The sequence below is a fragment of the Zymoseptoria tritici genome, chromosome 1, assembly GCF_000219625.1.
Source record: "Zymoseptoria tritici IPO323 chromosome 1, whole genome shotgun sequence".
NCBI lineage: Eukaryota > Fungi > Ascomycota > Dothideomycetes > Mycosphaerellales > Mycosphaerellaceae > Zymoseptoria > Zymoseptoria tritici.
Genome location: NC_018218.1, coordinates 2,171,936 through 2,191,247, shown reverse-complemented (window position 1 = coordinate 2,191,247; position 19,312 = coordinate 2,171,936). Strand labels below are relative to the sequence as shown.

The 19,312-nt window shown below is 52.8% G+C and overlaps 7 protein-coding genes across 7 annotated transcripts; 4 read left to right on the top strand and 3 right to left on the bottom strand.

Moving 5' to 3' along the window:
- Positions 1–62: 62 nt before the first annotated feature.
- MYCGRDRAFT_65725 (uncharacterized protein) lies at positions 63–1,566 on the bottom strand (the record flags this gene model as incomplete). Its single annotated transcript, XM_003856121.1, has 2 exons — positions 63–841; positions 897–1,566. 2 exons carry the CDS (start codon positions 1,564–1,566, stop codon positions 63–65), a joined length of 1,449 nt encoding a protein of 482 aa, XP_003856169.1.
- A 121-nt stretch (positions 1,567–1,687) lies between these two features.
- Positions 1,688–5,601, bottom strand: MYCGRDRAFT_89189 (uncharacterized protein; the record flags this gene model as incomplete). The annotated part of the gene is made up of 5 exons (XM_003856120.1): positions 1,688–1,988; positions 2,255–2,276; positions 2,381–2,413; positions 2,494–2,644; positions 5,446–5,601. 5 exons carry the CDS (start codon positions 5,599–5,601, stop codon positions 1,688–1,690), a joined length of 663 nt encoding a protein of 220 aa, XP_003856168.1.
- Positions 5,602–6,788: 1,187 nt separating this feature from the next.
- Positions 6,789–9,284, top strand: MYCGRDRAFT_117725 (uncharacterized protein; the record flags this gene model as incomplete). The annotated part of the gene is made up of 1 exon (XM_003857435.1): positions 6,789–9,284. One exon carries the CDS (start codon positions 6,789–6,791, stop codon positions 9,282–9,284), a length of 2,496 nt encoding a protein of 831 aa, XP_003857483.1.
- A 675-nt stretch (positions 9,285–9,959) lies between these two features.
- On the top strand, positions 9,960–12,110 carry MYCGRDRAFT_34982 (glucose-methanol-choline oxidoreductase; the record flags this gene model as incomplete). The annotated part of the gene is made up of 6 exons (XM_003857436.1): positions 9,960–10,565; positions 10,668–10,769; positions 10,914–11,561; positions 11,626–11,771; positions 11,824–11,922; positions 11,975–12,110. 6 exons carry the CDS (start codon positions 9,960–9,962, stop codon positions 12,108–12,110), a joined length of 1,737 nt encoding a protein of 578 aa, XP_003857484.1.
- A 1,996-nt stretch (positions 12,111–14,106) lies between these two features.
- On the top strand, positions 14,107–15,370 carry MYCGRDRAFT_102276 (uncharacterized protein; the record flags this gene model as incomplete). The annotated part of the gene is made up of 2 exons (XM_003857437.1): positions 14,107–14,207; positions 14,267–15,370. The coding sequence occupies 2 exons, from the start codon at positions 14,153–14,155 to the stop codon at positions 15,298–15,300; spliced, it is 1,089 nt and encodes a 362-aa protein (XP_003857485.1).
- A 173-nt stretch (positions 15,371–15,543) lies between these two features.
- MYCGRDRAFT_107069 (putative FRE ferric reductase-like transmembrane component) lies at positions 15,544–18,039 on the top strand (the record flags this gene model as incomplete). Its single annotated transcript, XM_003857438.1, has 4 exons — positions 15,544–16,128; positions 16,182–16,659; positions 16,734–17,684; positions 18,001–18,039. 4 exons carry the CDS (start codon positions 15,716–15,718, stop codon positions 18,037–18,039), a joined length of 1,881 nt encoding a protein of 626 aa, XP_003857486.1.
- A 205-nt stretch (positions 18,040–18,244) lies between these two features.
- Positions 18,245–18,695, bottom strand: MYCGRDRAFT_89185 (uncharacterized protein; the record flags this gene model as incomplete). Its single annotated transcript, XM_003856119.1, has 2 exons — positions 18,245–18,291; positions 18,353–18,695. The coding sequence occupies 2 exons, from the start codon at positions 18,693–18,695 to the stop codon at positions 18,245–18,247; spliced, it is 390 nt and encodes a 129-aa protein (XP_003856167.1).
- Positions 18,696–19,312: the final 617 nt, after the last annotated feature.

The window sequence follows — 19,312 nt, the reverse complement described above, 5'->3', positions numbered from 1 at the left end:
ACTCTCCCAATGCCAGTCTATAATCTGTAGTTTTTCCCACTGTCGTTCAAATCCTGCGACCGTCAACAATGCGGTCCCAGCTTCCACCCAGCTTTGCTCACCCTTGCACCCAACATCAGCGCAAAGCATAACGCCAATCCGATCCCGGCCCAAGTCTGCGCACCCCACCATCTCCCATCCATAGCCCCCTGAATCGCCCCTCCCAGCGGGGGACCCGTCAACGCCGCGATCGAAACAGTACTGAACATCATGCCCAGTCTCGTACCGAAGCGATTCATCTCCGGTGTTATACTCGCCATGGTACTGGGTATCAAACACTGGAAACTCGCGGACGCGATGCCGTAGAAGGTCGTGAAGACATAGAGGCCTGGTATCGATGTCACAGCTAGCCAGGTGAATTGGACGATGGCAAAGCAGGCCAAGATTGGGACGACGACATTGAATTGTCCAAAGCGGTCGGCGCACAGAGGCGGGATGATACGAAAGGGAAGGCCGACGCCGTTGAGAACGATGGTGAGGGTCGTGGCGGAGGTGAATGGAAGGTTCAGGCGTTGGGTACCATAGGCGGTGATGTTGTAGAAGGTGTAGTAGTTTGGCCACATGAACATGAACAGTCCGGCGACGAGGAGGGCGTAGGTCGGTTCTTTAAAGGCTGAGAGGTCGACCATGGGTCCGGATTTGCGAGGTGGTAGCCGTGGTCGTAGGTACACCAGTGCCAGCCCCAAGCATGCGAGGTTGACGAAACCTAAGACGCGGGCCGTCCAGGCGAAGCCGACTTTTGGTAGGAGTTGTTGGACGATGACGGGGTAGATCATGCCTCCTATGCTGTTGCCGAGCGTTGCTGTGATGGGTGTCAGTATCTGGATCGAAGACCGAAGTGAGCTCGCCATGCTTACCACAACCGACAGCAAGGGCTCGTCTTGTCGAGAAGTAACTCCCAATCAATCCCATCGTTGGCGTAAATATGATTCCACCTCCAATACCAGTCATGATGCCTTGCGTCAACAACAGCTGCCAGTACTTCGTTGACAAAGACATGCAAAAGATCCCGAGCACTTGTATCAGACTGCCCACGGCGAAACATGGAACGAACCATCCCGCATCTAGGAGTCGACCCGAGAAGGCTCCTATCACGAACGTCAAGAAGTTTTGAATCGATCCGATCCAGGAGACCGTTGAAGAGGAGAGGCCCAATTCACGAATGTAGTAGCTCTGGAACGTTCCGTAGCTGTTGACCCAGCCCCAAGTACACATGATGACTAGACCACCGCATGCGACTTGCGTCCAAGCATGGAGGCCGCCATTGGGAGGAGGTGGTGGGTTGGTGATCGAGCGGGTGGTGATGCGAGAAGCGACTCGGCTGAGGACATTGCTGGCAGTCCTCTTAAGATCTGTAGAAGGTCGAACTGATTTTTCTCCCGGTTCTGTTCGACTTGTGCTCCGTTGAATGGCGTCTACATCAATCTCATCGTGTTGAGAATCGGAGGAGCTGATGGAACTCAGCGTGTTCCTCCTCGTATCCAGGTCTGCTTTTTCAACATCGTCTTGCTCATGTTTTTCGTACATGTTGAGTCGAGACGGATCGGTAGAACAGACTCATGTGAAGGCTTGCGGAAAGGGAGTGTTCTTGAACGTTTTTTTTTTGATTGCTTCTGGGTGTACAAAGTCATATCAAGGTCGCAAACAGTCACAGCAGTAGCAAGATCCGTCGACAGTCACAGGGCGTGGGTGTACCATTTTCCGCCTCTTCACACGGATTTCGCTTGCCTTTGAGCCGATATCGCGACTGGGCGGCAATCTCGCCTGTGGCGGATAGCCGGCGACCAATGTGCTGTCCATCATTCAGCCGTTCGAGATGAAAAGTGTTTGTGCTGGCCGTCTTCTTGTGATCACTGCGCGATTCCAGGTCCGTCGAGCCGTGCTTGATGGCTGTGATGTGGCTCCTGGTCAGTGAGATCTTGTTTGGTGAAGTCGCAATCGAAATCGTGCTGGGTTGAAGTCAGCATCGCAAAAAGGCTTGACCGCATCCGGATATTGAGAGTGAGAAATACAAGCGTATAACTCTGCTTTTGGACCAGCGAGACGCCGTCCCTTGCTGACACCCCTTGAAACATTTCAATGCGCACTGCTCGTGATGAGGAAGCACAACGTCGGCGAATAGTCTGCACCTCAGCAGATGCTGTGCACTCTGAGTCTGAAAGCAAAATGTAACTGCCGGTGGAAGGGCGAGAACCTTTGCATGATGACCACTCACTCGCGTGGTCTGCGAACGACAGCTGCACATCGATAAGCTCGCTCTCATCCCGCTCGAGAAGTACTGCACCTGCGCAAGTACCTGCACGAGCGCGTGGCCCCTCGAGAAGGAACGACGTGTACGTACCTGCGGTGCATGCTACGCCAAAGCTTGAATGAGCTACAGAAGGAACGTACTCGGAGCGACGATGTACTCACTTCCCCGCGCTGCATGTGGTTGACAGCGGCAAATTCACCTACCGTGTTGCCGTTGTGGAAGGTCGCCGCTTGTGATGCTGGCGATTCTTGATCGAGAGATGTGATCTCTTGCTTCCGGCAGCAGACGAATGTGTAGATTTAAGAAGCGTTCGGTGAACGGATGTTGAGTGACCAATAACCACCGCCCGTCAATCTGTTTACGTTTCCAATCATCGTGTGCTTCGTCTTACTCGGCAAGGATCGCGGAGTAGATGTGGCCGTTCACCAAAATGCCCGAATTGTCAACCAAGAGAGGTAAGGATTGGGATCGCAGAGGCACTCCCAAAGGCTTCGAGAATCGACACTCGAGATGCTTCAAAGTTGTGGCGCGCCTAGGACGTTCTGTAGGCGTATTAGTAGGACATGTCTGCGGCTGTCGAAGCATCAACTTCTCCGCGTTGCTTCCGGGCAAGCAGGCGAAACCATAGAGATGCTGACAAGTGACAACATATCACAAGGAACCACCCACACCTATGCACAGCACTAGAAGTCACTTGCAAGGTATGCACAGTGCACGCTGTGCACGGTCGCACCGGAGAATCCTTCTATAACTACCACTACTTCCATAGCTAATATTGTCACAACTAGTAGTTACAACTAGGTGTTTAATAGCTTAAATTCATCGCATTAATTATATCTATTAGCCCTAAGCAGCTTGAAGTCGTTGCCTTAATGTTATGCGTGTTAGTAGCTAAGAGGATTCAGCTGCTTGTGCACTGGCCCTCTTACCCCCCCTTAATATAGAGGGCAGTTTTAATACTACTACTAGCTCCTTCTTCTTTATACGACGTTTAGCTAGCCGTGCCTTGCGTATAGAGGCTTAAAGGTCTGTTTTTAGCTGTAAATTAACCTCCTTGCTCTCCTTCTTAGTAGCCTTCTAAGCCCTCTTTTGTACTGCTTTAACCTGTCTATCTATAGCGGCTTAAGAGCGTTGTTTAGCCCTTAATTGCATAGCTACCTTCTTGTTTATTACTTGCTCTTACTTCTACTTCTTCTTAATAACCTTTAGCTGCTCCTTCTCGGCGAGAGCAGCAATACTAGCCTTTAGTTTAGCCGGTAAATAAAAGATAGCAGCTGTATTAGAGGGGATCGCGAACACTAGCTTGCTACGGCTTCGTTTCTTCTTCTCGTTCTTAAGGGATTTACGTATGCTATTAAGCTAGCTCTACAGAAGAGCGTTCTAAGTTTGTAGATAAAGGACGGTATTGCTTATCTTCTAAACGTTGTAACGGTCAGTCTTATTAACAGCGTCTATTATATAGTCCTTTATAAGCGTGCGAATCTTCCGCTAGTTATAGCTAGATAATATAGAGGTCGCAGTGTTTGGCCGACTGTTCTGTGCGCTAGTTATAGTGCTTATGCTCGTACTAGTGTTATTGCTCTTGCCCTTGCCCTTCTTCTTCTACTGCTTCTTCTCTTCCTTCTCTTTAAGTGCTATAAGCACGGCTAATACATCTAGTAGATACAAGCTAGTCTTAGCAAACGCCTTAAATATGTTAGAAGGCTTAAACGCCTTCTAATAAGCTGGCTAAAACAGCCTCCAGAAGTTACGTTTGCTTAAGGTAGACCGTCCTTCTAAATAGAAGATCTCTCGTAAGAGGTTAGCACTATAGTATTAAGCTAACGGACTAAAGAGGCTAACATTAAGAGGCTAGAGCCGGTATGTCGAATAAGGTAGATAGATAGCTACGAGGATGCGGTATTGCACGTAGAACTCTAAGAACGCTATGTTTACGTAAGAGCTATAGCTATCGATAACAAGGAGCCGGTATCCCCTTCTACACTTCTTACGCGTAAAGGGCTCGAATACCTTCTTTATCTAGTGTAATCCGAGGTTGTTGTTAGTCTAGCCGTTTGGTAAGGACGCGAAGAACGCTTCGTAAATGTCCTTAAAATCCTGCAGCTATAAGGACTGAATGTTTCCTGTCTTAGCCTTGTAAATAAGGTACGGTAGTAGTAAGGTGCTATTAGCACAGATACAAGCTAACAACGTAAGCTATTTACGGTTGCTATCTTGTATAAAGCCCTTTAACCGACCGCTAGTGTAGTAAGCCTTTATAAAGATTCTCCGGCTCTTTTAAAGCATGCTAACTATAAAGCCCTTCTCGTCTATGTTGTACGTGTTCTGCGGCTTAATATTGTACTTCGTTCCCTTCTCTTTTAGTAGGTTGTAGTAGGCCTTGTATTAATATATCGAGTCGGCCTACTTGCGGTTCTTATCTAGTAGATTAAGGTATTGAGAATCGATATCTGTGTGCCTACGTACGAACCGTAAGACCTATAAAGGGTGTAGTAGATAGCCTGTAATGTCCTTAGTAAAGGTAAGAACTATTGCCGGTGTTAGTAGAATGCCTCTGCGTGTAAGGGTGTCGATGTATGCGACGAGAGTTCGCTCTTGTTAATGTAACAATATTAAGGCATTTTCATTACGTTTAGCTCGAGAATTAGTCACTCTACGCCATTGCTTTAATAAAGTCGTACGGTTAACGCTATGCTTCGTCGCAATTTTCTAAATACAGGTCTCCTTTCCTTCTTTTAGCTTAGCAAGCGCTTTATTAATCGGAGCTATAGTTGTAGTGCATTAATTCGTCGAAGTTTGGTAGTATTCGTAGTGTGAAGCCAAGCCGGAATTGCGACCGTGCATACCGTGCACCGTGCATACCTTGCAAGTGACTTCTAGCGGCTGACCGCTGGGCGTTTGAGAAAGTCGTTGCAACAATGTCGGTGAGATCCTGGCCACAACGGCTCCAAACAATACACTCCGACCGCCCGCCGGCGGATGATCATGCGAGGGAAACAATCTCAAAGACTGATCGCCCCAACGCAGGACGCGGCCATTGTACGCATGAACGGAGAACGCGAGTTGGGCTAGGTGCATGAAGAAAGGAGGTGTGGTGGTGTTTCCAAGCAGTAGCTGCGTCTCGAAGCGGCAAAGGCAGACTGTAAATGCCTCACCTCGTGCAAGTACAGGGAGCGGAAACGCAGCTGGTGATCGGTCTGCGTGTGTGTCGGGGGATGGGATTGGTGCGGGAGTCGGTCGCAGTACGAGAATCGTAGGCGTAAGAGGCTAGGAGCTGTCACAACTCGTGAAGTTGCAGTAGTGTTGTCCATCGTGGAGGATGGATGCATTGGATGGTCAGGATGGGCGGCGGCAGACGTCATTCATGGATGGGTTCTTTCGATAGAGTGCTGACAAAGGTTGATGGGAAATTGCCTGGTGAGGAGTTTAGGTTGGCATGAAAGGCGAAAGAGAGCAGTGATGAGTGCGCGGGCATTATTGAGACGCATGAACGGATGCTACAACATATCCAGTGCATTCCAGCTCGCCTGATTGCCGGGTTGAATTCATCATCCACCCGACAGTAATCTAATCCATGCTGGTTGGGCAACGGAAATTGTGTCAGAGAATTCTGTTGTGTTGTGTTGTGTTGGTCGAAGCGAGGGAAGGCCCGCTGGAGACGGCCGTCCACACTAGAACTAGAACGCTTGCGGGCGATTCCACCACCACCGCAGTCCGCAGCAAATCGAAGCGCGCGCCCACGTCCTACCCAGCTCTCCTCTCGCTTTCTCCCTCACGTTCGCTCTTCTCTCTCTCTTTCTCTCCCTTCCCCCCACACAGCTACCACCACTTCTGCCGTACATTCCGACGGCGACGACGGCGACCTGCTGACACGGCGCCGTTCGAGCGTGTCCGGCTTGCTCTTCGTGAGTCGTTTGGCTCGAAACCCCCGTCGGGACTTCAGTCGTGTCGCGAATCGCACCCACGGCATTTCATCGAGTAATCCCTCCCGCCAAGTCACAAGTCGTCGGCAGTCCGCCACGTCGAACACGAGCAAGCTCACAGCCCCCCGGTCGACTACGCAAAACACATCTCAAAGACGTAAGGCCCCTCTAATCGTTCCCGTCATCCTTCCTTTTACACTGCCCACACTTCACCGGCCTTGCGACTGCTTCATCTTTTGCTTGGCTCGACCTATTTTTGTTGCCAATCTAACCCTTCTCCGCCACTTTGCGTGCTGTGTTTTTTCATCATTGCTGACTTTGTTGCAAGTTTTCGCAGCACCCTCTCCACTCTTGACCGTGCAATCACCCACGACCCACGCTACGCCAAGCACTGTTCATACATCATGTTTGCTTCGACTTTATAGCACCAGTAGGCCCATCGGGTCAACCTCCTCGCGGTACCGTCGAGACACATTGCAGTGCATACCTTGCTGTTTCGATCCAACACTGCACCTTAATAATCACCACCCCACCCCGGCCTCGATCGCGTTTACCCACGACTCACACTGTCCACCATGGATCACCGGACCATCGCGCCGCGCGCATCCGCCGCTGCAGTTGAATTGGACCACTCAGAAGACATGATCGCCGACGTCGACGAACCACCAGATACACAAAGAATCCGCCCTTCATGGACACCGCCCAAGACACACACATCCTTCAGCAAAGCAGATCCGCAAATGTACAACCGCAGAGAATCATTGTTGACGCGCCAACTGCATTCGGAGACAGATCATACAGATGAGGAAGAGCGGCACAGACAACGACCACCACCACGAACACTCAGCACACAATCGACCTGGAGTAATCCGAGTGTCGCATCTACCGCTGAATTGACCAGCGACGACGGACACAGCCTGGCCAGTCCTGCAATTAGTCCTCCACTCCCGCCGACTGCAATCAGGGCTGCCGTACCGAACTTTGTCAACGAAAAGCCCCTTTCACGCGAGCCAACAATCTTGAGCACCAGTCACAAGACAGAGGAACCGACGACAGAGAAGTCAGTTGAGGAGGGCCTCGGTCGGAAAAGGTGTATAAGTTTCGCGTGTGGAAACAAGGACAACAAGGCACAAGCTCCGGTGAAGAAGCCTGAGGTACAGCCCGAGACTGCTGCAGCTGCATCTCCACCAAAGCGGAAGTGTATGCTGAAGTTCGTCTGCCCAACCCGAACAACTTCTGAGACCAAGCATGAGCGACCGAGCACTGCATCAAAACGTGCTGTGAGTCCACCACCACCGGAGAAGAAACCGAACGTCAAGCCGGAGTTGCCCAAGGCGCATCGTGGATCGGACAGCACGGTCACTCATGCATCACCTCGAACCTCCCGAAAGTATCCCGCAGCCTTCGCCAACGACTCCACACCCGGTACCCCTAGGCCTTCCTACCAGCGTAAATTGTCCAACGATTCCGATCGCAGCACCGAAGCCACACGATTTCATGAATTTGCATCCAGCGACGATGAGCCTGAAGAGTGGGTGCAGGAGTCTACCTGCCATCGAAGTCGATTGACTGTGGACGATACACTTAAGAAGGAGACTGTCATCCGAAAGGCATGTGAAGAGGTTGAAGAGGAAGTGGTGGAGGAGGAAGACGACGAGGATGACCTTGAGGATGACGCCGAGTTGGATGAGGACGACGACGATGAGGACGATCTCGAGGAGGAGTCAGACGAGGGCTTCAAGACCGATGATGAGGAAGGCTTTGCTGAATCGGACTCGGAAGACGACGACAGCGATGAGGAGTGGTGGAGACCTGGAGGATTGTCGACCGCAGCAACCTCAATGGAGCACATGGATCGTCTGGCACACAACAGCGCGGATGCATCCTCATCCGTGGGCTCCGCCAGCTCGAGTCATATCCAGCCACGGACCATCCGGCCGAAATCGGAACGTAAGCCCAGGCCTAACAACATGCCGATTCGGAATCAACGCGAGGGCATGGACCTGCCTGATTCGACCGACTTTGTCTGTGGAACTCTCGATGAGGATCGTCCTCTGGAACAGGCTTATCTCAACCACAAGAAGCAGCGAGAAGCCGCAAGACACAAGGCGCGCCCTCAGGACATCGATCCCACCTTTCCAACCTCCGACCCGGACATGGACGAAGAGGACGACGATGACCTCGAGGATCCTGAAGACAGCGAGGAGGAGAACCTCATGCACGGCGACATTGAGGAGCTGGACGGTGACTCCACTCTGCGACGTCGGCCTTCTCAGCGATCTAGGACACGAAGCACTGTGCACAAGTCTCCTCCACCGCCAGCTCGTCATCGGTCTCCTGCTCCCGGCGCGAAGAAGACTCAACGTTCCGCTCGCTCTCCGCCACCTCCTGCACGCCATAGATCACCGGCTCCTGGTGCTTTGAAAAGACAGACCACTGCTCGCTCTCCGCCTCCACCCGCCCGAGCACGATCTCCACAACCGCCTCTCAAGAGAACCTCAACCGCAATCTCGACCGCGCGCCAACGATCACCCGCTCCCGCCGGCATGAAAAAGCCGGCGACTGCTCACTCTCCACCACCTCGCAAGCTCTTTGGCCATTCTCCACCACGAAACCGTTCTCCTGCTGGCCCTGGGATGCGCACGACCTCACCTCCAAATACTCGTCGAGCATCACCCAACTTCTCCAGCACTGGTCTTGGCATGCCACACGTCCTTGCCTCACGCCCTCAACTCACATACACGGCCTCCCTCCCGCGCGGCGGCGGCTACACACTTGGAAAGCCACACACTCTCCGCCCAACAGATGATGACTGCGATGACTCCGACACCGTCTGCACCGTTAAAGAAGGCGATCTTCCGAAACGTGGCGCAATCGACATTTTCAAGGGTTTGGAGAGGAAACGTCAGCGCAGAAAGGAGAAGCTCTATCAGAAAGCTTGCGCCAAAGCCGCTGCCAAAGGCGAAAAGGCGTACAAGGTCAAGCCGGGCAAGGGAGCTGAGAGAATGAGAGAGGTTGGGTTGGAGATGCAGAGGTATCGTGGGAAAGGAGAGCATATCTTGTCGTTGTGAGGAGGACGACAGATCACCACTACCGACACGCCCTTTCAAACCATTCTCGAGAGCCCAGCGCCGCTGTCACACCTGACGGCACTCTCCACGCATCCCGAAAGTATACGGCTTCTTTTCGGGATTCGTCTGGTCGCTGGTCTTTCCTTCCGTTATCGCATGGCCTCTACAGCTGGCACTTTTGAGCGGAACACACTTTTTCTTTTTCGAGTTAGTTCTATACCACTGAATATTCCATTGTTTTTCTTCTCTTCTAGCTGATGCATACATCACCTTTCCCATGTATCTCAATCTCAAATTCTGAAAAGATGCTGTTCCGCGTTCCAGGGATGGCACGACTTGAAATCATGTCCGAGCGATGTCCGAGCGTCATTGTGCGTTTCACCATTCATTGCAAGTGGTGGACTTTGAAGGTACTTTGCTGTGAGTTGCACACCGCCCCAAGTTTTCCCGGAACGATCGGCGTTGACAACCCAGGACACCCAAGAAGATGCGCCATGTGCGGCGATCTCATGCCAGTCGCAGTGATCATGCTGGGCCTTCCCAGCGGCGGTATACCACTTGCAGATGGCGAACGGTCGCTGGATTTACGATTGGCATGCCGAAGGATAATATATTCGGACCAGCGCCCGCGAGTGTGCCTAGTTGTCTTGACCGTCAGTTCCCACCGACGTGAACATGTTTACGCATACCGCACCAGCAATCCTGCTCGGAGTCCTTAGCACTGCAAACCTCGTCGCCGCCAATCCCCCCGGCCCACCATACTTCTCCACATTCCAATACCAATTCGCTCCGGCGATAGACTTCGAACCCAGCTACGACTTCTGCATTGTCGGGGGCGGTACCGCCGGTCTAGTCCTCGCAAACCGTCTGACCGAAAGCGGCAAGCACAATGTCATCGTCTTCGAAGGCGGACCAACTCCAGACACCAATCCGACCTCTCTCACCGGCGGTGCAAACCCATATCTCCTCAACGGAGCCCGGAGCTTGGTGGACTATAACTTTGTTACTCAACCGCAGCGGAACCTGAACAATCGCTCGTTGCCCTACCACCGTGGGCGATGTCTGGGTGGCAGCAGCGCGACGAATGGCTTTTTCTACGGTCTTGGAAGCAAGGCGGTGTACGATCAGTGGGAGTTGGACGGGAACCCGGGATGGAATTGGGCGAACATCTCCGCGGCAGCGAAGAGGGGAACAATGTTTGTGGGGAACCCGAATAATACTAATGACAACACTTATATGACTTGGGATCCGGAGAATTATGGCACGGAGGGGCCGTTGAAGGTAGGTTTCGAAAGGGGAGGTGGCCTGCAATGTGGTCTGGGCCTGTCATTTCGATGTCTCGTTGTCTGGCATAGCTAACACTTTCGGCCTTTGGTGATCTAGGTCGGGTTTCAAGGCTTTGTTCCTGCTTCGAATCCAGCCTTCATGAATGCAACGAGCGCCATTGGTGTTGGCGTAGTGCACGATCAGAACGGTGGAAGCCCTGTCGGCATCAAGCAAGGCACGTTGTCGCTCGACGAGAACTTCATCCGCAGCTCCTCGTGGTCCGCATATTACGACGCCGCGAAGGACCGACCTAATCTCAACGTTCGGGAACGATCAGTCGTGTCGACAATCATTTTCAATGAGACGGATTCGGGCGAACAGGAGGCCACGGGGCTCACGTTCGTCGAGGGAGCCATCTGGCACAATATCTCCTGCTCAAAGGAGGTCATCCTCTCGGCTGGTGCTTTTCACAGTCCATATCTCCTCAAGCAATCCGGTATCGGTCCACGGGACGAATTGGAGGAACACGAGATCCCTGTTCGTGTCGAGAATGAGCATGTCGGACATCACATGCAGGACCACACGGCTTTCAGTGTCATCTACTCCATCAAGCCGGAATTCGCTCACATTGCCAGCACGACCGAGAAGAACAACGACCTCACCCTTTTGAACGAGCAACAACGCTCATTCTACAACACCTCCGATCCCCACGAGAGGGCAAAGAGCAGATGGTCCGCCGTCTCCGGTACCAATGCATTCCAAGAGATCTGCTCTGAGGACTTGAAAGAGTTTGGCGCTGGCGCTGTCATCGACGCCGGTCTCGTTAGTCAAGCTCACAACGAGATCATGTACGAGGGCGGGTGGTATCCGTTCTTTTCGAACAAGTACGGCAAACCGCGGAGGAATACATCCTATGTTTCCTTGACGGTGTCGAATATGGCGGCGCTTTCGCAAGGCAGCGTGACAGTGGGGAACAACATGCCGCTCGGCGATCCGGTCATTGATCCGAATGTGAGTCGCCGGTTGTGCTACAGAGAATGCTGGTCCGCGTACTGACGTGATCATTTGCTTGCAGTATCTCAACCACACGGCCGATATAGCCATGGCCATCCAAGGCTTGAAGTATGTGCGGAAGATTGGCCAGCATCCCGACTGGCAGAAGTGGGTCGCGGAAGAAGTGGCGCCGGGTCCTGGTGTGCAGACTGACGAGGAGATTCTTGAGTACGGTTTTCCCTTGGAGAGCCGTGCCTTTCTTCGCTAACGCAATGTGCAGATACGTCAAGACCGTCATGATCCCGAACTGGCATGCCGCCAGTACTTGTCGCATGCTTCCCAAGGAGAAAGGCGGTGTGGTCGATTCGCATCTTCGAGTGTACGTGTTCACATCCGTCTGCTCGGATTGAAAGCCACTGACCATTTGCCAGTTACGGGACGAAACGCCTGCGAGTCTGCGATGTCTCGACCCTCGGTCGTCTACCGGACATCAACCTCCAGGGATCTGTCTATGCGGTGGCGGAACATGGCGCGCGGATCATACGAGAGGAATATGGTGATCTCTGATTTGAGTATAACTACGCACCGAGGGAAAGTGTCAGGGAGGTCTGCCCAATTTGATGTCATTTTTCTCGTAAAGATAATGTCAAGAAGCAAGCGAGATCAACGAGCCAGTAGCCTTTGAGCTTTTCACAAGTCTTGCAGCAATCCACACAGTTTTCGCCGCCGGCGTACACGATTCTACGACGTTTTCGCAAGACAATCCAACCAACAACGCCACATCGAACTTGATTTTCGACGTCTTTTCTCCCGGATGAGAACTTGGGGCAAAGCAATACCGGGTAGGCTCCTTGTACTGCGTGTCGCACCGCGTGGGTGGGCGCCTGTACAGCAGGCGAGCCATTGGCATCGTCGGCGATGGAACGGGAGGAGAGCGCGGTGATCAACGTTCAGACTGATGCGTTCAAACGCTGTATTGGAATGATGATGCGCACGGAGCATGCTCCGCATTGCCGGCCTTTCGTTTGCAATGAGACCTCGACCCGCAAACCGAGCACAGCAAGCGAGGAGGTGGTGACGACAATCTTCTTGCGCAAAGTATGGCGTATGCTTGCGATATCAATGAGTTCTCTGCACGAGCGTCGTACAGCATGATTGTGCCTCAGATCTCTTATCAAGGACATGATGGCCACATTCGACCATGCCATGACCGGATCCAGGTACGACATGCATTGTGAGTCTGTTCTGTGATGTGCCGGGTAAAGCTGGCGGCAAATGGAGAGCTTCAAGCAGAATTCCGATCATCAAGGTCGCGAAGATCTGGAAAGAGGTTGCAGAGCGTCGTGGAGTCCCGAGAGGAAAATGCAAAATGTCGATGTCGAAAAGGTTGGGAAGAAGCAGTGGTTCGACCGGGAGGAAGCATGTCTGCCAAGCAAGAAAAGAAGCTCACCGCAGGGATCTTGAGCGAGCTTGGTTACGACTCTTCTTCTATTCCTCCTCGCCTTCCAACCATTGCCTTGCATCGACGTGCATCATTAGTCTGCACTGTCTGGCCATCCATCGCAGGCTGCCAAACACCGCATGTCAGACCTCGCAAGGAGCGACAGATCGAGGTTGAAGCCGAAAGACCACGTATCTTGGAACGGCAAATCCTGACCATGCACCTACGAAGGGCAAAAGACGGCCAGATGGAGTAGTGGAACTAGTCCACCTCGTCAACCGCGACTTCCCAGGCCCAAGACTGGTAGCTCGATCCGGCGATGAGCTCTTTGTCCTGGTGAACGATCCCGACGATCAAGGTCTCTAAGCTCCGCTGCCACGACCTTGCCATGCGTGGAACCAATGATATAGATGGTGCAGTATAGTTCACACGGGCGACCAGGTCTTTCATGCCGGACCGGCGGAGAACAGCACGGGTACCTTCTGATAGCATGCCCACGATGGTCTGCAGCTTGACGGTCCCTGCGGAGGGCTTGCCGTGCACCAGTCAGCTACTGTTGAGGCGAGGAAAAGAATCGCAGACGAACGATTGGTTCTGATCGGAGACTGGTATCATTTAGCAGGACAGGAAGCCCCGGAACGATATGTACCCAAAATCATTCGGCCTGCAGACGGGACCGGATTCGTTGCTGCTGAACGAAGTCGGTCCTTTTTCGATGTAACTGCGCATGCGTGTACAAAGACCAAACGTCTGTTCGTATGCTCTCGCTGGGATGCTCCGAGCCTGCCATTTTAGTAGTAGGCAGTCAATGTCGGAGTATTCGAGAGTCGAGTGAAGGTCTGGCCCGTTGCCAACGAGTCACTGCATCCGCGCGAGGCCGTCCCCACGAGCCAAGACGATGACATCAATCCCATCAATTCTCTCCATTCAAATAATTGCCTCGTCAACTGCTTGTGCTACCTCATACGGCACCTCTGACGATTTGGCAGCACACTATCGCCGCTTAAACGCGATATCTCCATTGCCGAATCACGTCACTGTTTCACTAGATCGTGATTCTCAGGCACAATAAGTACATGTTTGATCCTTCCGAATTCATTCACTTCAACTCCAGAATCCATCAAGGTCATCACACTAATACAACACCTCACCACATCACACAATCATCATGTCCTCGTACAAATTTGAAGGATGGCTGGGCGAGGACAAGGACTCTGTCAAGGGTAAGCCGTCATTCACTCACACCGAGGTTTCAAGCTCGACTCACACATTACAACTCCAGGTAACATGAGATGGGGCGAATTCGAGCCCAAGAAGTGGACCGAGGACGACGTGGATATCGAAATCAGTCACTGTGGTGTCTGCGGGTCTGATCTCCATCAGCTGAGCTCTGGATGGGGAGAGACTCCGTACCCATGTGTTGTGGGCCACGAGATCGTTGGCAAAGCCGTCAAGGTCGGATCGAACGTCAAGCACATCAAGCAAGGCGATCGTGTCGGTGTCGGCGCCCAGGCTCGATCATGCCTGCAAAAGGATTGCCCGGACTGCACGAACAACCTCGAGAACCACTGCGCCATTGGTACCGTCAACACCTACGGCAGCGTGTACCCAGGAGATGAAGGCAAATCCTACGGCGGCTATGCAGACTACAACAGGACCCACAATCGCTTTGTCTTCAACATCCCTGAGGGCCTCTCATCAGCTGCAGCCGCACCTATGCTGTGTGGAGGCATTACCATCTTCTCGCCACTGAAGAACTACGGTTGTGGACCTGGCAAGACCGTCGGTATCGTCGGTGTTGGAGGCATCGGTCACTTTGGTGTCTTGTTCGCAAAGGCCCTCGGTGCAGACCGTGTCATCGGCATTTCTCGCAAATCAGACAAGCGCGATGATGCCCTCAAGCTCGGCGCGGACGAGTACATCGCCACGGACGAAGACAAGGACTGGCAGACAAAGCACCGCCGCTCAATTGATCTCATCGTCGGCACGGTCAGCTCGGCGAAGATGCCTCTAGAGGGATACCTCGGCCTGCTCAAGACCAAGGGCACATACATCCAGATCGGCGCACCAGATGCTGGAGAATTGCCTGCAATCAACGCTTTCACCCTCCTCACCAACGGGATCAAAGTCGGCGGCAGCGCGATCGGTTCGCCAAAGGAGATTGAGGAGATGTTGCAGTTCGCTGCGGACAAGAAGATTGAGCCTTGGCTCAATGAGCGTCCGATGAAGGAGGCGAACGATGTTGTCCAGGATATGACTGCTGGCAAGGCGAGGTACCGCTATGTGTTGGTGAACGAGAAGCACGCCAAGGCTTGATGTCCCACATAGAGATAGATAGATATCGTAAATGTAGATGCAGCTTCATGAACGCAATGTGCCGTCCAGTATGTCTGTGCATGGTTTGCGAGTCAACGTCGCGGTCTGGCCAATCTTCTCCGCCCCGCGCCAAGATCAAGGGTTCGGGACGGCCCAGGCCATTGAGCATGTTTCCACTCGATGAGCAAGTTTAGCCATCCGCCATGCAGAAACCACACCTCGTAAAATCGTGGAGTGAAAGCATGTTTCTTCCTTGCAATATACCCTGATCAGGACAGGACGGAGCATTGGGCTCGATCTCGCAACCGGATTTCAAGAATGCCGCGTTGCAGCGCATAGACACCGACAGTCTGAACCAGCCACAAGTTCGGCTCGTTAGATCGGGAGACTTCGCCACAAGGACTAGATATTGACCATGGACGATATTGCAGCAATGTCCGGCCTCGAACGGCGGCATATTCAAGACCACAATGCGGCCAATGTGAAGTACTGGGCTTATCCGGCTCGCGTCCTGCCATGCACCAAGGACCAAGGAACCTGCGAGTATCTGGAAGCCGTGTATAGCGGGCATGTAACGTCAATGCTGTACACGTTCATCATGTGGGGAGTGATCTTGGGTGTGTTGGCGTCTTGGGCAACGTTGAGGGTCTGGAGGACGGGCAAGCCATCGCATGGGATTGGGTCGTTGGTGAGCAGTGCTTGCGATCGGGCGGCGAGACTGAAGAGGCATTTCCTTCCGGATGCGCCAATGAGGTCGATCTTTGGAAGGGTGTCGAGATTGCAGGTTGCCGTACTCGCTGTGGTGTCAGGCTATTTGTTGATCTTCTCGTGAGTACAAATCAGGCTGCTCGAACACTACATCGACTGATGAACAACATCAGCCTCGTGGGGATCGTCTACAAGACATGGGTCACTCCGATTGCCAAGACAGACCTGTTCAACACCCGTACCGGAATTGGACCATGGTCTGACAGAATCGGTGCATTGGCCTACGCTCTCACACCGTTCACTATCATGCTCTGTATGCGAGAGAGCGTCCTCTCAATCGTCACCGGTATCCCATACCAACACTTCAACTTCCTCCACAGATGGCTCGGCCGTATCATCTTCGTGCAGTCCTTTCTGCACACTCTTGGCTGGACTCTGGTCGAAGCAAGATTCTACCAACCGCAACCCAAAGTCTACGTGGCTTTCATCACTCAGCAATACGCCATGTTCGGCGTTGTGGCCATGTTCTTCATTACCTGGCTTACATTGTTCAGCACACAGTGGGCAATTCGTAAATTTGGATACGAATTTTTTAAGGCCTCACACTGGATCATTGCAGTGCTCTACATCGCGGCTTGTTGGGGCCATTGGGTAAGCCTCGACCTAGTCTGTATTAGAGCTCAATCATGTTCCCATCGCTGACCGTGTTCTCCTATGGTATTTAGGACAAACTTTGGTGCTGGATGGTACCCAGTCTGGCTCTTATTGCGATCGACCAGGCCGTCCGATTCGGTCGGACGCTCTATATTCATATGGGTGGAAAGCGAGGAACTGGCACTGGCTTTCAATGTGCTCAAGCTGAGATGACCGTGCTCACGGACGACAACGGCACAGTGATTCGTCTCGACTTCGACCACGAACATGCCGCATGGGAGGCTGGGCAGCACTTCTTCCTGACTTTCCCGAGCCTCAGCATATGGCAGGCCCATCCTTTCACCGTCTCCTCCGTTCCAGAACCAAACAGCCGAATCCAACATCACACCTATCTGCTTCGTGTACGTGACGGACAGACGAAGAAGCTGGCCGCAATGGGCAACACAACCGTTCCAACGATCTTGTCAGGACCATATGGCCACGGCTTTCCACGTTACGAATGCCAGCACATGCTGGCAATATCAGGCGGCACCGGAGTAACATTCACAATGCCCATTATCCTTGAAGCGGTCAAACAAAGCGTATCCAAGCGGGCAGTACTGGACTTTGTATGGATCGTGCGAAAAGCAGAGGACCTGCTCTGGCTGAGCGACGAGTTGTCTCAGTTGAAGAACTTACTGAAAGAAGCGATCGGATTGAGAATCAGCATCTACGTCAGTCGAGACAGCGAGCGAGACGCCCACAAGTCGGAGAAGCGATTGAACGTCGAGAAGACGGACAGCAGCGACTCGTCGCTTTCCACAAGCTCGGACGTCGTCTTACAAGAGCTTCTCGCTATCAGGGACTCCCGCTTCGCAGTCCATTTCCTCAAAGATCACCACCCCTCAGTCGCAGAGATTCTCGCCGACTTCCAGGAGCGCGTGATCGACCATGGTGGCTCAGCGGAGATTATTGGTAGTGGACCTGAGGCATTGGGCAGTGATCTGAGAGCGGCGGTGGCAGCGTCGGACATTGGAGAAGAGGTAAAGTTTTATTGGGACAGCAGGGAATGAACATACATGCATGATAGCGCTGTGACGAATTCGATGATCGCTTTTCTCGTTCTCCCACGTACCACCACACAGCCATCTCCCTGCGCCTGCCAAGCTCGCCCCCGGAATTCATCCACCCACCCGCGAACGACGACTCACTTATAAGTCGTCGTGTTGCTGATTGGCGGCTCCGCTTTGACGAGTCCTTTGGCCCACTTGATCACGCGCTCATCTTCGCTTTCGGAAAGTTCTTGATCATCTTCACCGTCGAAGAAGGTTTCCGCTAGGAACTCTTCACGTAGAACAGGGACCTTGGAGCCTGCAGCGCGTGATCGTCAGCAATTGAACGATAGACGAAGCATTATCTTCCATGCCCTGTTCCAAGACGAATGAAAGTATTGAACAAAACTATCCGAGAAGCTCGCGTCCCAGGGACGCGGGACCCCTCATGCTTTCAGGGGCATCGCGTCGACCGTGGCTCGATCAGACTTCCATTCCTTGATCGATATGGCCTTCAAGATATTCATTCTACGATGCATTCGTGGCCTCGCCTAGCTCCAAAACTCGACCTGCTTCGCAGAGGCCAAGAATCCATTCGCTAGGAACGATGCAAGCCGCTGCCGCACCGTGAATTCAAATCATTGACGCAAAAGACTTACCGAACACATCTCCTCTCACGACCCAGAATCCAACTCCACCCCTTCCGTTTCTCATTTCGCGAAACGCTTCGTTCAGCTCTGCCTCGTTACGTACCATTTTGGCCTCGAACGCGGGCTCTTTCGCGTAGACGACAGCATCCGTAGCTGAGTCAAAAGCACAGTGGTCCGTCAGGTGTTGTCGAAAGACGGTCCAGGAAAGCACGAAGCGCTTGTGAGAGCGAAGGTGGGCGTGAAGAGCGGCAGACGTAGTGAATCGACGAGCCGGAATGGGGTCGCTTGGAGGACGGCTGCCTGTGGTCATGATGTAGATTGGCGTATTGCAAAGTATGATGGTGGCCGACATTTTGCAAGTCAGACTTGTTGCTTACGATGAGACTGGTGGTTCCTGGTCGGTCGCTGAATTTCAGGTCGCGGTGTTCGTTAGGAGGGCGATGCTTGAGTGCGAATGCGTTATTGGTGGTTGTTTGGTAGAAGTGGTGGCGCTGACGTTGCTTTATGTCGCTGGAACAGCCCGCGGAGCTGGAAAATGTTCAAACAAGCGACGTTTGCGGAGTGAAGTGAGTTCTGAAGAGTGTGAATTGCGGCCTCCTACTGAGGGTGAATTGACGGTGTTCTGCTTCGCCGATGACTGTCGTTTGACACTTCTGAATCCCAGACGCCGGCAGCCGTGCTTCACTCGCGTTGACGTGCTTGTATTCGAGTACAAGCCAGGAAGTCAGTATCATTCAGAGCATGCATTGAGCGCGGGTCGACCACGTGGCGTCGTCAACAGTTGTCGCGATGCCAAGACTTTCACCAGTAGCATGTGACAGGGTGAAGTGAAGCTGAGCGCAGGAGCAGCTTGTCGTGCGGCCCCAAGTAAGCCGCTGCTAAGCCAGTGAAGTCGAATGCCTGCAGTCGAGACACTCAGATTGATATCATATGCTGTATTGCACGTCTTCGTTGTTAGCCTCACACTAC